The 20336-nt window shown below is 40.9% G+C and overlaps 2 protein-coding genes across 2 annotated transcripts; both read left to right on the forward strand.

Moving 5' to 3' along the window:
* Window positions 1–1465: 1465 nt before the first annotated feature.
* On the forward strand, window positions 1466–13875 carry scaf4a (SR-related CTD-associated factor 4a). The gene is made up of 19 exons (XM_015961658.3): window positions 1466–1624; window positions 6176–6259; window positions 6338–6382; window positions 6491–6652; window positions 6729–6861; window positions 6933–7069; window positions 7151–7387; window positions 8304–8389; window positions 8479–8563; window positions 8645–8821; window positions 8913–8986; window positions 9065–9255; window positions 9361–9461; window positions 9538–9651; window positions 9729–9885; window positions 10461–10582; window positions 10688–10835; window positions 11111–11257; window positions 12312–13875. The coding sequence occupies exons 1-19, from the start codon at window positions 1595–1597 to the stop codon at window positions 13772–13774; spliced, it is 3693 nt and encodes a 1230-aa protein (XP_015817144.3). The 5' UTR covers window positions 1466–1594; the 3' UTR covers window positions 13775–13875.
* Window positions 13876–16865: 2990 nt separating this feature from the next.
* On the forward strand, window positions 16866–18817 carry sod1 (superoxide dismutase 1, soluble). Its single transcript, XM_015961660.3, has 5 exons — window positions 16866–17016; window positions 17822–17918; window positions 18052–18121; window positions 18246–18360; window positions 18480–18817. The coding sequence occupies exons 1-5, from the start codon at window positions 16945–16947 to the stop codon at window positions 18585–18587; spliced, it is 462 nt and encodes a 153-aa protein (XP_015817146.1). The 5' UTR covers window positions 16866–16944; the 3' UTR covers window positions 18588–18817.
* Window positions 18818–20336: the final 1519 nt, after the last annotated feature.

A 20336-nucleotide genomic window follows, 5' to 3' on the forward strand; every position in this document is an offset into this window, starting at 1 on the left:
AAATGAAGTACAGGTAGTGTGCACGAACAGCTAGGGAACATTTGATTTCTGATTCATGATTTGTGTATTTTTTCAAATTAAAAATTTTAAGTAGAGATTCTAATAAAAAATATCAAGATTTGTCTCTCTGTTTAGTGCTTAAGTTTTGTGCTTCTATTGTTGCTTTCCTGGAGAGAAAAAATACCATTGTTGGGAAAATTAAATTTACGTTTTGTTTTATCAGCTTCTAGCTTCATTTGATTCCAGAGTTTGAGACGTGGGCTAAAATGGCCAAGTTAAAGGTGCATCATGTAGAAATGAAGTTAAAATGACATCCCGTGGTGACATTTGTTTAATGCAACCACTTCAAACATCTATGGAGCTTTTTACCGGCTGTCGTCAAATTACAAATGTTGGCGCTGCAGTTTTAGCTCTCAGAAGACATGGCAACTCCACACTCTATGATGGTAAACAGTAGTTACGTCCCTCCTTCCTCTGATTTGAAAGGAGAAAAACTGGCAATGCCCGCCATGAACATATAGTTTTTGATGAGGGAGTGGGGGACAAGGTGGGGATCCCCCCCCCCCCCCCCACACACACACACACTTTTTCCAAAGTCAAGTTTTGTCCCCTGCACTTTTTATTGTCCAAAACCAATATTACGTTATATTAAATAGACACTGGTTGAGCACTGGGACCAAGCAGAAAACAACCACTTGTATTAGAGCCGTCTATAGCTCATCTATTGGTTCTACTGATACGTGCTAACGTGTGCAGTTCCTGCCACCTGTGTACTTGACAGTTTTGCATTCCTGACATTGCATTAAAGAGCCTCTAATCTGTAGTTTATTGCATATTTTTAATTTATTTACTGTAAAGACCCCCCCCCCCCCACCCACCACCAAAAAATAAATAAATAAAAAACTATGTCCATGGTGGGGATTGTCAGTTTTTCTCCTTTCTCCAGACTTCTAAAGTCAAAACTATGTTCATGATCACCACAGCCAGCTGGATATGAAATATGTTTCAGTGTAACCTTACTTTCAAATAGACTGAAACATTGGACTCTTTTGGGATTTTCTCACAGTAAAATCTTCACTACATTCTTACACACTGCACCTTTAAATCTACCCCCCATGAGAATGTAATAAAAAATGCAAAAAGTTAATACTCAACCAGCAATTTTGTTACGTGGACCTGCTCATTGATACATTAAACATGATGCAAGAACCACTGAAAAATGACCAAAATCAAACTTTAAACCTTTTATTCCATCTCCCTTAAATCGCCTGAACCACAAAACAATTATGATGTCAAATTTGGGAAGTGATTCACCTTATTCACTCAACCAAGCTTTTATATTTACCTCCTGCTGGTTAAGTTCCAAAAGGCATTTTACACCTTTGGGCATTGCGCCACTCAGTGGACAAAGCTGGAACAACAACACCGAATCCCATCATGCTTTGCCGTGCCCGCCGACCCGAGAGCTACCAATGCGAGGCTAACAGGCGTTAGCTACCGGGAGCGGACATGTTGTGCCGACCCTTCCGTGAACAAACATCGTTGTAAACAGTAAATCGGGAGCAGAAGAGAAAGCCCAGAGTGCCTGGCAGTCATGGAGGCCGTTAACGCCTTTAACCAGGAGGTAAACAGCTTGCAGGGAGCCGTAACTCACCGTGTCTGGAGGTTCTGGTCATCATGGTGCCGCTGTGATGCTGTAGCTAGCTGAGCAGGTCGGACCAACGCAGAGGGCCTACTAACTCTACACCATCCTTGGCTCACAAACAACTAACCGCAAGTGATTTTACAGTTTTATGGAGCTACTGCAGCTAAAGCAGCGATACTGAATCGAATGGCAGGATTTTCCACTTTGTAGCTAGCTAACACTGCTACTAATAATAGTTGTAGCTCTGGATTCTCCGTGATGTTATAGCTAGTGGGGTTGAGTCTGGTACTTGCAGCAGGCATACACTTTAGTAAAACGGCGATATTAGCGTGCTTTCTGTGTTTGTTTGTTTTTCAAACGCAGAGCGTGTGTTTGGTTGAGGAGGAGGAGGAGGAGGGCTAAGGCGGTGCGGCCTGTGGGCTCACGGCTCATCCATTCAAAAACACCTCCTGTAATGGATGCACTGGTTTGTTGTGTCTTGATTTTAGGTTATTAAACCTTTCAGAGACATTTGGAACATCAGAGCGTCTTCTGATTGAGCTGTGACTGAATGCTAAACATTCTAATTAGGTAGTAGTTACGGGATCACAACTAGAAGTAGTTGCTGTTATTATTTTAGTGTAATAAACTGTTTATAATTGACTATCTTGGTTGGGTTCATTTTAGAGGAGTGTTCACTCTTCTGGCATTTGAGGGCTCTTTGCCTTCCATCTCACATTCCTCTCTCTCTTCCACTTCATCTAATCCCCCCTCAAAGAAACGAGTTAGTAAAACCAGTGGGAGTTTAGGGGATTGAACCCAGATAGGGCTCTGGTAGGGCCTGACCCTTTTGGGGTGTGACTGTGGTGGGCGTGGAGCTAATTGGTTGACTTCTCTCATCATTATATTCCCACTTTTATTTGGTCTTAGCCATCACAGGTTATTTTTCCAATGATTTCTGCTAACTAAATTGTTCATCAGGAATCAGTTGTGTTGTTTACAAGCACAACACCCACTGGGGGGTGTCTGTATGCTAAATGTCTGTTTATTATAAATGTCCTAGGGTTTGAACCCTCTGGTGTTGGTGGTATAATTAGCCGTTTTGACAAGTTTTAGTGTTCACCTTTATATTTCACTCTATTTGATTGTTTATGCTAGGGCTGCACAATATATCGCAAATTTATTGCGTCGTGATATCAGCAGTGGGAGTTTAGGGGGATCTGCATATCGCAAAGAACAGAAAAACAGAAGCATGAAGTTTTTGACAAATTAAATAGAGCTCTTCACCTATTTGGCCAGTCGGGTGGGTTCTCATAGGTTAGATGCCCGCCCCCGAGGCATATGGCACTTAATTTGGATGGTTAGCAAACACCTGAGTTAGCTTTGTTTTGTACTTTCTGCTGATTCTGCTTTTCCCGGGCTCCACTGATTGCCATTTATTGTTCATTTTCTTTTTCGCTTTCCTCACATCTCTTGATCACAATTTTTGCTTTTCCCATGTTGTATACATTTTAGTAATTTGTAATTTTTTTATTCATGAGTTAAGTTTTTACTTATTGCAAGTCATGTTGTCATCGCAGTACTAATCACTGTTATTGTGTATCACAGCTTTTCCTAAAATCATGCAGCTCTACTTTGTGCCTTGTTTGGTTTGGGATCGTTCTTTTCAGTACATCACCTATGTGAACTTAGTCATTTCTTTTGTCATACCTCATTAGCACACTGAACCTGAAAGCACACACACACACACACAAAGAAATCATTCGGCGTAGAAAGAAATGACATACTTATTGCAGTGAAAACCACAAACATTTGTAACGGACCAGTGTTCAGCACTCAAAATAAAACTATAGGGTGTGAGTAAAAACCCCAAAAGCTCAAATCTAGTAAACAACTGTCGAATGCAAGTTTTTTGCTTAAAAATGCAAGGCATGTCTCAGGTGCTTTTCCTGTAAAGCTGCTGAAAATGGAGTTCCACACACTTTGTCTACCTCTGTCACTTCCATAATTGTCCAGCAGAAGACTGGATCAGGTTTAGCAAGTCACAAAATATATATACTTATATTTACATTTATATTATATACATATAGTTAAAAAGAAGGTGTCATGACCAGATGCCACATTTTGTGTGCCAAGCCTCAAAGTAACACACAGGGGAACATCAGAGGCTTTACAAATCCAGTGGCTGTCCTTCCGGACTTTAAAAGTTAGTTCAACTTACCCCGGTTTCACACTGAAAGCATCAGCGGCGTGGAACGGCAACAGAACGCCACTGGTTCAAATATAATTCATTATGGGTTGTTTCAGACCAGCAGCGATGCAGCAATTTCCAGGCATGTCCCAGAAAGAAAGTAAGAAAGAAAACAATCTTTTTTATCAGCGCCTCTCAAGTAGGGATGCAACAATACCACTTTTTTCCAAACCGATACGATACCGATACTTGGATCTGAGTACTCGCCGATACCGATTGCCAATACCGATACTTCTACAATACAAAAAAAGGCAATGATTTGGAATACAGATTTTATTTTCTTCTCTGCACAGGAAAAGACTGTGAGGTAGATAAAAAGTAAAATATATGAATGGAAATCATCACACAACTAAAATATTAGGTGAACAGAAATGACAAGTTACAGTGAAGCCATTTTCAAGCAACTGCATTGGTATCGGTTCCTGGTATCGGTTAACTTTTACTGATACCGATACTGGTATTTGCATTGTATCGGTAGGATTTCCTTTTGCTGTCTACTCTCAAGATATAAATCAAGAATTGCTTCACGAAAACAAACAACAAAAAAAACTGATTCAGTTTCAGAAATTTGGTACATCAGCTGATGCTATTATTGACATTTTAGCATCAAAATAAGGCAACTGTCTGAATATTGGCCATGAAAATCCGCCCATAAAAATCAGCAGTACATATCAGCCGTCAGCTGACTGTGTCTTCTACATATCGGCAACAGAACAACTAATATCGGTTGCCTCTACTTCATGCTACCAATCAAAAAGTGTTGTGTGCATGAAGCACGAATAAAAAGGTAAATACAGAGACTAAAATTTGTAAAAACATATTAAAACCGATATATTCAAGAGGATAAAACTTTACCAAGCATCAATAAAACCCAGCGTAGTGTTTTAATGGACCATAGGGTCAGACATGTGTTTCATAAGAACGGTAGGATTTCCTTTTGCTGTCATGCAGCAGAAGCCTGGGAGTTTTTACTTATAATTTTTGGGAATGATCGGTTACACTGAGTTCAACATGCAGGCTGAACATGAAAAAGTCTTCTACACCTATCTCCTGCATTAGCTTTTGATGAAAAATAAAAAAACATTCAGATTAGGGCTGAATGATTTAGGAAAATAATCTAATTGCGATTTTTTTCTTCAATATTGCAATTGCTATTTAATTCACAATTATTTTCTCAAGGGGCTTTTCTCATTTTTCAAATAACGGAAGCCAAAAATAGATCTATGTAACTTGTACTGAATATCAACAAGTTTATGTATCTACACATATACGAACACTCACAAGTAAAGACAACATCTTGTATTTGAAGGTGCAATGCTTTGTAGCCAGGAGCACGTCCCTTGAAGGAGAATGGGTATTAGCATCAACCGTGAAAACTTATTTGCAGGAAAGAAGTGTGTCCCATTTATTGAAGTCTTTTGTGTTTAAAGTTTTTGATGTCTGGTCCATGCAGAGCTTCCGTAGTTCAGTTACGTTCACAGCTGCTAGCCAAAACTCAGTGGAGTTGAAGTACAGTTTTCTATCTTTACTAAAATATCTTTCTGTACTTATTTGATTAATGGCAGTTTTTACTTTTTATTAGAGTCCAAATGTAATAATTTGGGACGTTCCTAATTTGTAATTTGTAAGAATCTATTTGGCGATATTAGCATTAGCATCCCTATGGGGTTTTCAATGTATACTAGCATTGTGCTAACTACTCCCTGCCAGTCAAATCGCAGCCTTTGTGATTAGAAAATCTCCTTTTGTATTGCAATTTAATTGCATATGCAATTAATCGTTCAACCCCAATTCAGATCAGAAAAACCTGAATGATCAACGTCACACTGTCACTTAATGTTCATGGACTCACCCATCTTGGCGCGCGACGGGGAAGGCTGTTGTTGGTTTAGCATCAAGGAAACCGCAGAGAACATCCCAGCTAGTAGAAGCTAACTGTTAGCATTAGCAACTCCACCACTTGGCGGAACTTCTTCAGGCTTGTGTTATTTGTGAGGATAAAACATCAACGTTGCAAATCAAACAAAATCAGTGGTAGAGTTGTGTTGCTGTTAATCAATCAGAGGTGAGATGTCCAAATATCAGGAAATAAGACTCCGAAGAGGAAAACAAAAGCTGAATATTTGAGTCTCTCGATGGTCGTTGGTTTTATCAACTGGGTTAGGGCAATTTATGGTGTAGGGGCAGTGTAATTGCTTAATTAATGAAACAAAAGGTTTTACAGAGCAATAAATACAAGAAGGAACAGCTCTTTAATCTGATTTGCTTTGTCATCAGTTCTCTTTCATTTCTCTGTTTAGTTATTCTCACTGATGGACTCCAAGCCTCCAATATCCAGGGCTAAGATGATCTCCATCACCAAATCAGCCATCAAAGCTATGAAAGTAAGAAAAAGTGAGAATTGTAAGCTTGTATTTGTGAATAAATCCAAACGTAAACACACTTGGTTTTCTCTTTTTCAGCTCTACAAACACGTGGTCCAGATTGTCGAAAAGTTTATCAAAAAGGTACGTTAAGTTTTTTTTTTAGCAGAATCTAATGGCCGGTTCGTTCTCGAAAAACATTTAAATCTAAGATCTGTTTTTTTATTTATTATTTTTGTTGGATTTGTGCAGTGTAAGCCTGAATATAAGGTAGCAGGTCTGTACGTGGTGGATTCCATTGTTCGGCAGTCCAGACATCAGTTTGGAGCAGACAAAGATGTATTTGGTCCTAGGTTCACCAAAAACATCACAGGAACCTTTGAGAACCTTTGCCTTTGCCCCATAGAGGACCGGGTAAGAGCAGGCAGGAATGCTCTTAATGCCATCTTTCTTTTTCCTAAACTCGCTCTCCAAATTTCTTTGTGTGTAGAGCAAGTTGGTGCGGGTTTTGAACCTGTGGCAGAAGAACGGGGTGTTTAAGATTGAGGTCATTCAGCCCCTCCTGGACATGGCGGCTGGCTCTGGGGGTGGTGCTGCATCCATCTCCAGCGTGGACGAACCTGGTGATCTAGTGCAGCTTAAAACTATCTCACAGGTAAAACTGTTTAGCTCATGTCTCACTTTTTTTTTTCAGGCTCTCCGCCACTTCCAGCCAAAGAGCCAGTTACCATGGATACAGACAACTCCACCTCAACCTCGGCCCCTCAGCTGGACAACTCTGATGCCTTTGCTGCTGTGGCGCAGCTCTTCCAGTCCTCCCAGGGCCAGCAGGTGTGTTCAAAGCCTCGGTGATGTCATTCACTCTGTTGCAATCAATGTTCTCTAACTGTTTCACCTGATTGGTGTTTTCAGCTTCAGCAGATGCTCCAGAACTTCCAGCAGCAACCAGCAGTGGTGAAGCCTGAAGCCACCCCCCAGCCCCAGCCCCAGCCCCAGCCTCCCCAGCCTCAGCCTCCTCCACTCACCGCTCAAACACCAGTTCAGATCGCCTCCAGTGGTCCAAGTGCAGCTGTTCCACAACCTCCCGTACCCTCACCACAGCCCCTGTTGCCCTCTCAGGCCGCCCAGCAGAAAACAGCTTTTGACACGGTGTGTTTTTGTATTTGTGCATGCCATAAAGCACCATAGCCTCAAACAACAGAACTGAAATTCCATTTTTGTTTCCCGTTTCTGGCTTCTACTGGTTAAAAGTGTATTTGCAGCTGTTGTAAACAACTTTGCTGCAGCCAGCGCTAATAACAAGCTAGTGCTAACATGAGCCAACTGGTGCTAAATAAGCCACAAAGTAAAAAATTCATACTGTTGACCAAAATATTACTACTTACAGGTCCAGTAGCAACAAAGCCAGGTCATCATCAGTCCGTGATTTCATAGCCTCCTTTAGCTCCCTCAAACTAGCGTAGGCCGTGTCGATGTTTACTCTGGTTCTAGCTCTTTGCTTCACCTCAAAAGACTTTACTCTCTTGCTTTTACTTTCAGGCTCGACCATGATGCAAACAAAAAGCCAAATTCTTCTTCTTGTGCTTTTTATTGCCCATCGACGAACTGAAAAATCTAACTGCTACCCTTTATATTAGCTTCCAGCACAGTAAACCGCTATAGCCCACTAGTTTTCCTACCTGAACCACAGCAGAGGGCTACAGAGTGGTGTACAATGTTAAGTTGGTCAAGTTTCTGGCTCAAGAACCACTGAAACCAGTTTGAAAGCAGTAGCTTAAAGTGTTAACAAGTCTTTACGTTTGCGTTAAAATTTATAAACATGAACAAACATTAGATTAGTAGTTATAAAACAATGTTTTTGGCTCTGTTGCCTGGTTAGAGGTGTGTTCACCAATGAGAGGCTTTGCTCCGGCCATAATCATGTCAGTAGGGGGAGGGGCTGGAGGTGCAATACAATTTTCTGCCTCTGGATGGTGCACTCTGACAAAAAAAACTCTGGATCTCTGTTTTAAACACATGTCTGCTTAAAGAAAAGAAAAAATATCTTGAAATGTTATGTTTTTAGAAGTTGCTGGACCGTTTTGATTATGACGATGAACCAGAAGCTGGAGAAGAAACCAAGAAGGACGAGATCCCCTCACAGCCTCCCCTGTGAGTTTGATGCATATGTGTGATGACATCAGAGGGGATGTAAAGACCTAGAAACAACAAGTATTAATGATGTATTTTTATTGTCACAGTATGCAACATCCTCCAGCCTTTCCCCAGCACATGGAGCACTTTAACACACAGGTGGTGAATATTTCACAAGACCTCACACAACAGGTGTTTAACTGTTTATCTACATTTAAGTAAAATAAGTGTGTCGAATAGGCTGCTTAAAGGAATAATTAATGTGTTTTTAAGGCTCCTTTGCCTCCTAATGGTCAACTCCAGGCTCACGGCCTCCTGCCAGGACACGGGTTTCCTGTTGGGCTGCCCCCTATGGGCCATGCTCCTTCTGGGCAGCCCCTTCCTGGTTCCTCTGGGCCTACATGCTTTCCAGGACTTAATGCTCCCCAGAATGCAGCTCAGCCACAGCAGGTATAATTTACAATCTTACACGGTAATCAGAAACGATAAGGGTTAGGGTTTGTTTAAAAGATAAAAATCTGATTCTGCTGGGTCTGATCAGGAATCCTCGGCGGATATGGACCATTCATCGATGAGGGATGGCCGACAGTACAGAAGATCTCATTCAGGCTCCAGGTAGGAATTTGGAGAGGGAAAAAATGTCCTTTCAAAATTATAATATTAAGGTTACATATATATTGTTTAAAATTCCAGATCTCCAAAAAGGAGGAGGTCTCGGTCTAACTCCCGCACGCGGCGGTCCAGACACAGACGATCACGCTCTCGTTCCAGAGACAGGCGCCACCCCTCGCCACGCTCTCGTTCCCAGGAGCGCCGGGAGAGGGAGAAGGAGAGAGAACGACGGCAGAGGGGAGTTCCCTCACCCAAAAACGAGACGCTGAGTGGTGAGTCAGCATCTTTTCAAGGCTGTGAGACAAACAAGGGCAGTGTTCACACCCTCCGATCACCTCCGTCCTTTTCTTTGATGTTGTTGTTGGATTTCATCTCAGTTTGCAGCACGACTCTCTGGGTGGGACAGCTGGACAAGAGGACTCAGCAACAGGATGTTGCGTCCTTACTGGAGGAGTTTGGACAAATCGAGTCCATCAATGTAAGACTTCTACTTTACACCCACGTGGGTGTTTGTGTCTCATAATCCACCTGAAAAATGGTCCTTTTCTTTCTAGATGATTCCTCCACGTGGCTGTGCTTACATCGTCATGGTTCATAGGCAAGATGCTTTCAGAGCTCTGCAGAAGCTCAGTAGAGGATTATATAAAGTTAATCAGAAAGCAATCAAGGTGGGTAATGTGGTTTATTTTTGTAAAATACAAAAAAAAAAATCTGGAACAAGTCTCTATTATTTGTTTCTTGTCAGATTGCCTGGGCTTTGAACAAGGGCATAAAGCCTGAGTTTAAGCAGTTCTGGGATGTGGAGCTGGGAGTCACCTACATACCTTGGTCTAAAGTCAAAGAGGACCAGTTAGAAGAACTGCAAGAGGGAGGGATGCTTGATGTGGATACCTTATCTCCAGGTAAAATGTTTGTTAAAACACAGAACTCAAAAATGGGTCTATTTACGCAAGTGAGTCGTTTCTGTCGTGTGCAAGCGGCACGTTTAACCTCGGGGAGCTTTTCACAAGTCAGCGTAACGAAAGCTGGAGTATTGCGAGATCATGCGTGATTTTGGCAATTCACACGATAACAAGGAGAAAGATGCTAGCATATATCCAAAAAGGTCTGTGGTTCATTTTCTGTTCTCATTACTTTGGCTGCGGAGGTTTCACACTAAATCATTTCTTTTTTTATTAATTAGGAAGCTGGAAATCTGCACGTAACTTTTATTTTTAAAGTTTCCAGATGTTTTACACTGCTCTTGCGTTAGACTTCCTGTCTGGAATGATCTCAACTGAAATGTTGAGCTTGACATGTTCTGGAAGTATAGCGTGTAAGAAGTAGACTTAAATTTGGCTGAGCGATGTGTATATATATATATATATATATAATGTGTGTGTGTGTGTGTGTGTGTGTGTGTGTGTGTGTAAACGTATGTCAGCTATGTGTCTTAGCGAGTGATTTTCACCTTTTTGAACATCTGTTTTTCCCCCAGAGTGGAATAATATGAGGAAGTCTCTTGGCCACCCTGAGGAACCGACCCATAATGGCCGTTCTGAGCAGCAGCAGCCTGAGGAGGCTCAGGTGTTGTCCATGGCTGCTGCTGCTCCTGCCCAGGTAGAAACACAAGAACTGACCAGTTTATACATTTTTTTTTCCTAAACACATTTACCAGCAGATTGAAACCCATGACTGGCAGTAAAATCTTATAAATGTTGTCAGGTTCCTCCGATACAGCAGCCAATGATGGGTTCCCTCCGGCCACCTGTTTTTCCTGGTCCCATTGGAATGCTGCCACCTTCCTTTACTTCTGGTATCCCTCCTCCTCCTTTTATGAGACCTGGGTTCAACCCTTTGCAAATGCCTCCAGGTAGCACCACTTACCTCTATCTTCTGACCTTATTTTAGTTTCAGTCTGTAAATTTCAGACAAACTTTGTTTAGAAACTTATTTGGAATTGTGTTTTTGTTAGCTTTAAATTGGCTAAATAAACCCATATTTTATGATTTTAACTATTTGAGAGCACAGAACCTATCCAGTTTGTTTGGCAGAGCTAGAATACATACATATATATGTATATATACTTCAGATTAACCACACCAGTGCTCTTTATTGAAACAATTAAAACTGGGTCATATCTTCCAGGTTTTCCACCCTCAGGACCTATGCACTTAGGTCCTGGACCTTCATCTAAAAGCGGTGTTGATGATCAGGACCCATCAGGTCTGGGTAGCAAGAAAAATGAGGTCCATGAGGGACCCAACATCTTCAACAATCAGTTAGGACCAATGGGTCAGTATTTTCCCTGATTTTTACTTCGATGGTAAATGGACTGTATTTGCTATAGTGCCTTCTAGAGTCCTGGAACCCCCAAGGTGCTTTACAACACATTCACTCACACATTCACACGCTGGTGGGGATGAGCTACGATGTAGCTACAGCTGCTCAGGGGCGCACTATCAGGTGAGTCTGCTGGGCACTAGCGCCACCTGTCCCTCCGATCAGCACCTGCAGGCAAGGCGGGTTAAGTGTCTTGCCAAAGGACACGACTGTGGCAAACTGAGCAGGGTTCGAACCTGCAACCTTCCGATTACGGGGAGAGCACTTAACTCCTGTGCCACCGTCGCCCTACTGAATGGGTTGTTTTTTCACATGGGCTCACCACTCATGGGAGGGGTCAGAAGGGTCAGGTGCATTGTGTGTCGGGTGGTAGCGCAAGGCATGGACCTTAGCGGTCTGATCTTTATAAACATTATAATAATAATCATTATAATACCCAAAGCATAATAATCCATTTCATGTAATTAAAATACCTTTATATCTGAACCAAGTGATCATGTATTAATGATTATTTAAACAGTAATAAAATCTTAAGTTTATTAATTATTATTTAATAATTATCATTGTGGCTTGAAGTGTCCCTTCTTCTGGGACGGAACAGCAGATGATGTTATGATCTTGAGCAGACATCGTGGCTCCTTGGGTTTAATCTGTGGATTCAAAGTACTGTTTGACCCCAGCTTGACCCAGCTGGGCAAATGTGACCTTTGGCACAAATCAGAGAACCTTCATCTCGCTACACCCTATAGGTTATAAATTGTACGTCGCTTTGGATAAAAGCATCTGCCAAATAAATAAACACAAACATAAACATTTAAAAGGACACCTTTTTTACTTTATGATGTTCTAGCCAACCTTTTCCACCCAGTTCCAGATCCTTTGAATGTCACATAAACGGGCCAAATTCCTGATCCAGTGATTGAATCAGAGCATCCCTAGAGAAAATAAAAGCCTTTGTAAACAATGTTAGCTTAATTAATTCCAACTGTGTTTGTTTCTTCATCAGGTAACCAGGTTGGGACTCCTTCAGTTGGACCTCCAAGTGGTCTTCCAGGTGGACCTCTGCCTAATCATCCAGTTGGACTTCCAGGTGGTCCTCCTATTGGACTTCAAGTTGGTCATCCGGGTGGTCTTCAAGGTGGTCCTCAAGTTGGACATCTGGTTGGTCTTCAAGGTGGTCCTCAAGTTGGTCATCCTGTTGGTCTTCAAGGTGGTCCTCAAGTCGGTGTTCAGGGTGGTTCTCAACGTGGTCCTCAGGTTGGTCTTCAAGGTGGTCCTCAAGTTGGTCATCCGGTTGGTCTTCATGGTGGTCCTCAAGTTGGTCTTCAAGGTGGTCCTCAAGTTGGCCTTCAAGGTGGTCCTCAAGTTGGTCATCCGGTTGGTCTTCAAGGTGGTCTCCCTGTTGGAGTTTCAGGTGCTCCTCCTGGTGGGCATCTTGGAAACATGCAGCCTCCATCTCCCAGTCTGCTGGGTCCACGTCCAGGAATAATTCATCTCCACCACGCCAGTGTTCCACCACCACAACATATGCAGCGTTTCCCTCCACCTCATGGGCCAAGACCTCCTCTCTCCAATATGCCTCAGAATACATCACAGATGATACCAAGGGTACCACACCCCCAGATGATGCGCCACGAGCCTCCTGCACCTAAAGGAGGCTTTGGGATGCCCTCTCTGCACAATGTCAGGGCTCCTTTCCCTCATGGGCATGGTCCCCCCCCTCAAGGTTCTTCTCCTGCTCCATTTATCAGACCAGGAGGTCCTAGAAGCTTAGAGGGTCCTGAAGAAATGGATGAAAGACCCTTCAGGGGAGAAAGACCTGGATTCAGGGATCGGGAGCAGGAAAGGGACAGAGACTGGGATCGAGACAGAGAGAGGGATAGAAGTTTTGGAGGAGGGGGGAGACGTTCCTTTGGTGATGGAGGTAGGGGAGGTAGTGGTGACAAAATGGATGGGAGAGACCGACACGGAGGTTGGCAAGAGGATGGAGGAAGCCATCGATGGGAAAGAGACCGTGATCGGGACAGAGAGAGACGGGACTGGAGGGAGAGGCGAGGCAGCCTTGACAAGGACCGAGAACGAGGTCGCGGTGAGGAAGGGGAGAGAGACCGAGGCAGGGGTGAGGGAGGAGACAGAAACAGGGGAGAAGGGGGGAGTCGAGAGAAGGGCAGAGGACTTGAAACTAAAGTGGACAAGCCAAAGCGGTCAGAACGACGAGAGAGGACCTCGCGGTGGGACAAGGACGACAGACTGGCTGAACTGGAAAACATGGACAGGTTCCGGAGCTCTAACAGCACAGAGCTATCTCGTGTGACTCCTGTAGTTTCCATGGACACCGTCAAAGAGCCAGATGTGAAAAACTCTCAACAGTCTGAACAATTAGCGAAGGCGACTCCCGCTCCAGGAAACCCGGCGTCTCTCCAGCCAGCTCAAAGTGAGCCCACAGAAACAAAAGAAGCGTCCTCGTAGGCCTTTAGCCTCGGACCGCCGGCCACAGCAAAGATACTCGACATTCAGTCCGTTGTAATTGTCTAATTTCCTGACAGATTAAATTTTAATTAGTAACTTTGTTCAATTGTAATCAACAGTTTCTGGGCAGTAGAACATTTCTTTAAAACACACATCTCCCGTCGTTTTTTTTATTTTTTTATTTTGTATGAATGCAGGCAAGGAAAACAATTCTAACTCCATTCAGCTGTAGTTTTTATTTGTTTATATCTGCGATGGCAAAAGCTTCTTTTATAAACATTCATTTTAAATTTGCCAAAATCTCATGTCAAACACTGAATATTGTCTCAAGCAGCTCCTTTGTATTTGTTGGTGTCGACTCTTTATCGCATCAGACTTTAAATTAAATCAAACTAAATTGCAGATATGAGGATGAAGATAGAACTTGTGATTTCTCTCTCCAAAAAAAAAAACAAAACACAAATTGGTCAAAATACCTTTAAATACACAATTATTTTGATTATACAAGAACCTTTCACCTCAGTTTTGAAACCTGTTACTACATACATGAGGACCACCTTTTTTCAATCAAACTATTAACATTTTTAGTTTAAAATTTTGGATCACAGTCAATAATTAAAACATGATCAGAATTTTTAAAATACAGATTGCTCCAATGTTGACAACCAGAGGGGTTTTGTTTATATCCAAGCTTTTTTTTTTTTTAATTTTGAATTTAGGGGAATATGAGGTGCAAGGCTCACAAACGACGTTCATTTTAACATATAAGAAAATTTCAATGTGAATATTGAGCCATGAAGTTGTTTTATTTCATAAAAAATGATTGATCCAATTTCTAATTATCAATGACAGCTGTTCCAAAATAGCAGTTTTTTTCATAATTTTTTTGTTTTTACTCTATTTGTTCTTTATGGAAGCGTATTACATTCATTCCAAAAATTTTAAAAGTTTATTCTTTATCTGTAAAATTGATCTCATTAATTCGGCAAATCTGAACTTTTTTGAGGGGGTGGGGTGAACGCAGTACACTTCTGCAGTTCTTGAAATCTTGGCTGTCAGTTTTTCAAAATTTATGCACATCAAAACTTAACGGACATTAAATTACACCGTAACTTGTTGAATTTGGTGTTCCTTTGGTCTGTTTTTATTTTCAGGAAACAAAAGGAGGAAGGATGGAATGACAAATTACTAAAGTTAAGGTTTGCAAAACCTTGTCTTGGTTTGGGTCATTTATTACAAGTATTTCTTACAAAAAATGTTGTTTTTGTCATTGTGTTTAGAAAAAAAAGGACTCAAATACCTTGCATAAGGACTGAAATGTTTTTTTTTGTAAGTTTTATTTTTCCATTTATCTTTCCTGTTTTCAGACATTATCACTTGTTCCACTAATTTGACTTTTAGTGCATGCAAAATATTAAAGTAACCAATATTTTCTGTTTGACAGAATATTAAAATGTGACTTTTTTTTGAAGACCATATTTTGATTTCATTCTGAACCCAGAATTATAAAGTTTGCGGGGCAGTTCAACAGAAAGGCGTACCCATAAAGTGATGGAAAAATAAATGAAGGGTTCTGCCCAGAACATGCTGTAAATAAGCTTTTACCTACTTGTAATAGTTGTTAATAATCTGTGATTTGTTTTATTTGAAAGCAAAACATTGACTCACAAAAATAAAAAAAGATCAACCGAGACCAGTTGCTTTAACGTTTTTAACTCCTAGTGGTTTGAAAATTGACCGATGTTTCTATTTCTTTTAAAAATAAAAGATGTGGATATGAAATCTTCAATATTTCAGCCATAGGAAATTGTTTTTAATAAACTATTTTTGTACCAACTTCTTGCTTCTTTTTTATGCCATTAATAGTTTTATGATTTGCATTGTTGAGTTTTACCCAAACTAAATTCTGAGAAAAGAATACAAGTCAGTTATTTTTCTGCATAAGTAGTGTAAAAAATTCAAATAACTTTAAAAATACGGTACAAATTAATCAAGACTCGCTTAGTCCAGAGGGCCAGTTCCGTTCTTGGAGCCCCTCTGGACCCAGTGGAGGTGGTGACTGAGCGGAGAATGGTGGCCAAGCTATCTTCTCTGATGGATAACATCTCCCACCCCATGCACTGGACTCTGGCAGCACTGAATAGCTCTTTCACTAGCAGGTTGCTGCATCCACACCGCTGAGGGAAAGGTTCAGAAGACCATTTCTCCCAGCAGCGGTTAAGCCCCATTCCCACCTGTACCGGGTCGGCCCGGGCCGGGTAGCCCCAGTCGGCCCCAGCCTGGCCCGGTTGATTCCACACATCCTTGCCTTAAGCCCATGTGGGCTGATTCTACCCACCAATCAGAGGCTTGCTCTAATGGAAGGTGTGAATGGGTTGATTCTACCCACCAATCAGAGGCTTGCTCTAATGGAAGGTGTGAATTTGCTGTCAGCAGTGGGTGTGTTGGCCCTGGTCGGCCTGAAGCAGTACCCCTCGGGAAGAGGGCCGAGAATGAGCCTTGGTTGGCCCGGGAAAATTCCAGGCCACCCAGATATGTAAACAACCTATGCTACCCGGCCCGGGCCGACCCGGTACAGGTGGGAATGGGGCTTTAGATTTTATGAGGCCATTGCAGCTGGCTGTTGAATGAGGAAGATTGTGGTTTTCTCTTGTTAGTTTTTTTTAATATTACTGTTTTTTTTTTAAATAAAATTATGTTTTTTTTAATCTTACCTGCTTTTCTGACTGTACTGTCGATGCTGCAACGATGAAATTTCTCAAGTGTAGGACTAATAAAGGTATTATCTATCTATATCTATCTATCCATCTATCCATCTATCTATCTATCTATCTATCTATCTATCTATCTATCTAACTATCTATCTATCGCAGTCACTAAAAAAGAGTAATTTCAATATTTATAATTATTTTGTATGTTTTACAATCATACGAGATTTAATCAACTATAAACTAAGCTTATTAATAAATAACATTTAAAGAACGAAACTGCCAAAACATGAACGCAGACAAATGTGTTGATCATCGACATATATGCGTGCTTCCTGCCAGCCAATTAAACCACGCGTTTTCTCATTGGCTATCACTGAATTAACCCGCCCACTTGAGACGTTCTTATGTGACTCTCGAGGGGGCACGTGACGCGATAGTTACTCGTGAGTTGCTGCAAAGATGGTGGTGAAAGCTGTGTGTGTGTTGAAGGGAGCTGACAAAACAGCCGGGACCGTTCACTTTGAGCAAGAGGTAAGATGTCACAGTATGCACGAAGTGAACGAGGTTGTAGTCCGCGAAGAGGACATAAAATTCAACTTAATTAAACACTATACGGATGCCGTAGTTGTCTTGTGCTAAGCTAGCTAACATAAGTATGTCATCCATTTTTAGAGGAGCTCTTGACTAACTTGGCAGTTAGCGACATATTTACACCTCAGACTTTCAGATAGTGGAATATTTGATACATCTGCTCTGATTTTCTTAGTTTATAAAACAATTCATATGCAATTAGATAACTAGTTGCTCAACGAACCGTAGAAATGTTAGGTGCGCGTGCAGCAAGTTCTAGATAACACTTTGAATTCAAACATTTCTACTCGTGCTGGCACGACGTGGCTGTCGTGGTTGAAATGGAAAAATGTTTAGTTAAAATATAACCTTTAACCTTTTATAGTCTGCAGAATGGTAATAATTAACAGTGGACACGCTTGTTGCGTAATTTTCAGTCGTCTCACCAACGGTAATGTTGACTTCAGTGACCCCAGGAGGGATCTCTCACCACAGTCACTCATAATTCCTGTTTTTAGCAGCTTCTTCTTCTTTTGTCATCACAAAGCAGCTCGGAGACATCGCTGCACAGAGGCAGCCATTAAAGTCAAAACAAACACGATTTCCTCCCTAAAATTCTGCTGAGTCACTCTCTACCGTCTGACCATGACGTATCTAAACTTTTCTGTAGTATTTTTATTCCTGCCTGCAAAGTTCTTTGACTTTTTTCTGTTATACGTGCGTGATAATATTTACTTACATTATCATGACCGCCTGTGTCCCCTAGAATGAATCGGCCCCTGTTAAAGTGACTGGGGAAATCAGTGGCCTTGCTGATGGTGAACATGGTTTCCACGTCCATGTATATGGGGATAACACAAATGGTGAGAAATTGCATGTTTTTCCACATTTCCCCCCAAATTTTCAGTTAACTGTTAACATTTCCTATCTAGGTGCACTTGCTTGCTGTCATAAAAGCTTCCCAGAGTTGTAATATTTACCTTTACTTATTACCAGGTTGCATTAGCGCGGGGCCTCACTTCAATCCTTTTGACAAGAATCACGGCGGTCCTGCAGATGAAGAAAGGCGAGTCCCTCATGAGAAGCTGGATCACTTTTACCTATTCACTTATTTGTATTTGATATGCTTTTGTTTTTATAAAGTTTGACTGTAATATATTATAATCTGATACAATTTTTTTTTTTATCAGACATGTTGGAGACCTGGGGAATGTGACTGCTGAAGGGAATGTTGCCAAGATAAACATCACAGACAGCGTCATCAAACTCTCAGGACCTCTCTCAATCATTGGTCGAACCATGGTGGTACGTCTTCATCTGGGCTTGTGATCCTCCCTTTTTGTTTAATTTTATTTTTTTTAAGGATTTTAGTCTAAATTTGTCCCCAATAAAAATGTAGCTTATGTAAAACTACTTATTTTTAGATCCACGAGAAGCGTGACGATCTAGGAAAAGGAGGAAACGAAGAAAGCCTGAAGACTGGAAATGCTGGAGCTCGTCTAGCCTGTGGCGTTATTGGCATCGCCCAGTAAATCTGCAATGTAAAAGCACTGGATAAGCTATATTCCCCAAGAGACCAACACGGCTACTTAATGAAACGGTCCAGTTCGGTACTTTGTGGCGTTCTGTTAACCTGTTTTCTGCCCAGTTTCCTTTCTAATTAAATTGTTTGAGTAGGTTTATGTCCACTGACTAGGACTCAAGACTTTGTAGCGCACAAACTTCCAGATGTGTTATTAAAAAACATAAATGCCTCAAATGATGTAAATAGTCTTGTGTTTTTTTTAACCCTTTGCTGCATAATGGTCACTACAGTGGACAGATATTCAAAATTATTTATTTTTTGCTATTAAGCACAGCTGTTGTAGATTTTATTGCATTGAGCCCCTCATTTGGACTTCAGTAAGCCAAGCCAACATATTTTATGTTCAGAATGCACGCTGTCCACTGAGTTGGACATGTAATAAATTATTTGTAAATTAACAATATTACTATTTGCTGAAATTTGTTTCATTCACACCTAAAGATGAAACAATGTTTAAAAAATCATGGTTGAAGATTTCATAATTCATTCATCAAAGGGTTAAATTAGATTTTGATGGATTATTCCTCAAAGCTCAGAGCAGGAGTCCTAATTTAGTTTAGATATTAAGCTATCCAAAGTCCTACCAAAGCAAATACTTTTGTTTAGCAATGTTCAAAAAATTTATTCAGTAATATTTCTGACAAAATTGGCTAATTATGCAAAAAATTTGCCAAATTACAGAATCGAACCTGCTCTTGCATGAATAACATTTTAATATAAATGTGGCAATACTAGTATTTGTTTACACAGAACCAAAGATCTGTATGAGCCAGGAAATTATAGCCAGCATGTGATTTTAGTTTTCCACGAATATTAAGGTAAATACAAATTTTTAATCATACCACTGCCCATCCTAGAAACCAGCCTGTTTACAAGAAATTAAATGAAGCTTCATAGTTTTCAGCAAGCTATTAAAATGTTTAATCTTGGCAAAGATTTTTCTTTAAGTTGTGTTTGACTAAATGCTTAAAAATCAATGGGACCATTGAAAACTGAGGTGCGTGAGTGAGCTGCTCCCTTCCTCATGAGGGCGACGCTACACAGCTAATGGAACCAGCAGGAAACTAGCTAATCTGTTACTTTTACTCATCCTTTTAACTAATTCACTTTCTTCATTGGAAAAAATATTTATTTTTCCAATTAGATTGATACTAGAGTCAGAATACCTACGTACCCTGGTATGTTTTTAATTTTAACTGGGAAAGCAGAAATAAAATATTGCATTAATAAGTTTCTCAAAGCAAACTTTATGTTGTATTAACATTTTAGACCAGTTAGGAGTCAGCCTTCTGAAATATAACAGTTTGATTTGGAATCTCATCCATCCAGCAAACTCAACAGCTGTGCCCCAACACATACACGAGCGATGTACTCATCACTGCCAACAAATAGCAGGCGCATGACTTTCAAAATTGCATCCTCCAAGTATTTTCCTTAGATAAATTGACCTGCCTCTGATCTTTCTGGAGAAATGAGAGATTGAGTTTTTTTCCCCTGCGGAGTTGATACCCCAAGGAGTAATCTAAGCAAGCTGTAGAGTTGTGAATTTCCAATTTGTACTTAAAATGTTTACCTCTGAAGATGACTTAGAATAAATATGATGGGGCAAAAATGAAAAACACTTGCACTGCATGTAAGTTCTTCTTTGAAGACGTGAAATACAAAAATCACAAACTTTATCAGAGTACAGTATGTT

The sequence above is a fragment of the Nothobranchius furzeri genome, chromosome 10 (genome assembly GCF_043380555.1).
Source record: "Nothobranchius furzeri strain GRZ-AD chromosome 10, NfurGRZ-RIMD1, whole genome shotgun sequence".
Taxonomy (NCBI): Eukaryota; Metazoa; Chordata; class Actinopteri; order Cyprinodontiformes; family Nothobranchiidae; genus Nothobranchius; species Nothobranchius furzeri.

Bases quoted from the DNA above. Each gene is read 5' to 3' on its own strand.
- sod1 (XM_015961660.3), top strand. From the start codon at position 16,945: ATGGTGGTGAAAGCTGTGTGTGTGTTGAAGGGAGCTGACAAAACAGCC. The intron at 17,017-17,821 runs GTAAGATGTCAC...TGTGTCCCCTAG, and splicing joins CCGTTCACTTTGAGCAAGAG to AATGAATCGGCCCCTGTTAA. The intron at 17,919-18,051 runs GTGAGAAATTGC...ACTTATTACCAG, and splicing joins ATATGGGGATAACACAAATG to GTTGCATTAGCGCGGGGCCT.
- scaf4a (XM_015961658.3), top strand. From the start codon at position 1,595: ATGGAGGCCGTTAACGCCTTTAACCAGGAG. The intron at 1,625-6,175 runs GTAAACAGCTTG...TTCTCTGTTTAG, and splicing joins TTAACGCCTTTAACCAGGAG to TTATTCTCACTGATGGACTC. The intron at 6,653-6,728 runs GTAAGAGCAGGC...CTTTGTGTGTAG, and splicing joins TTTGCCCCATAGAGGACCGG to AGCAAGTTGGTGCGGGTTTT.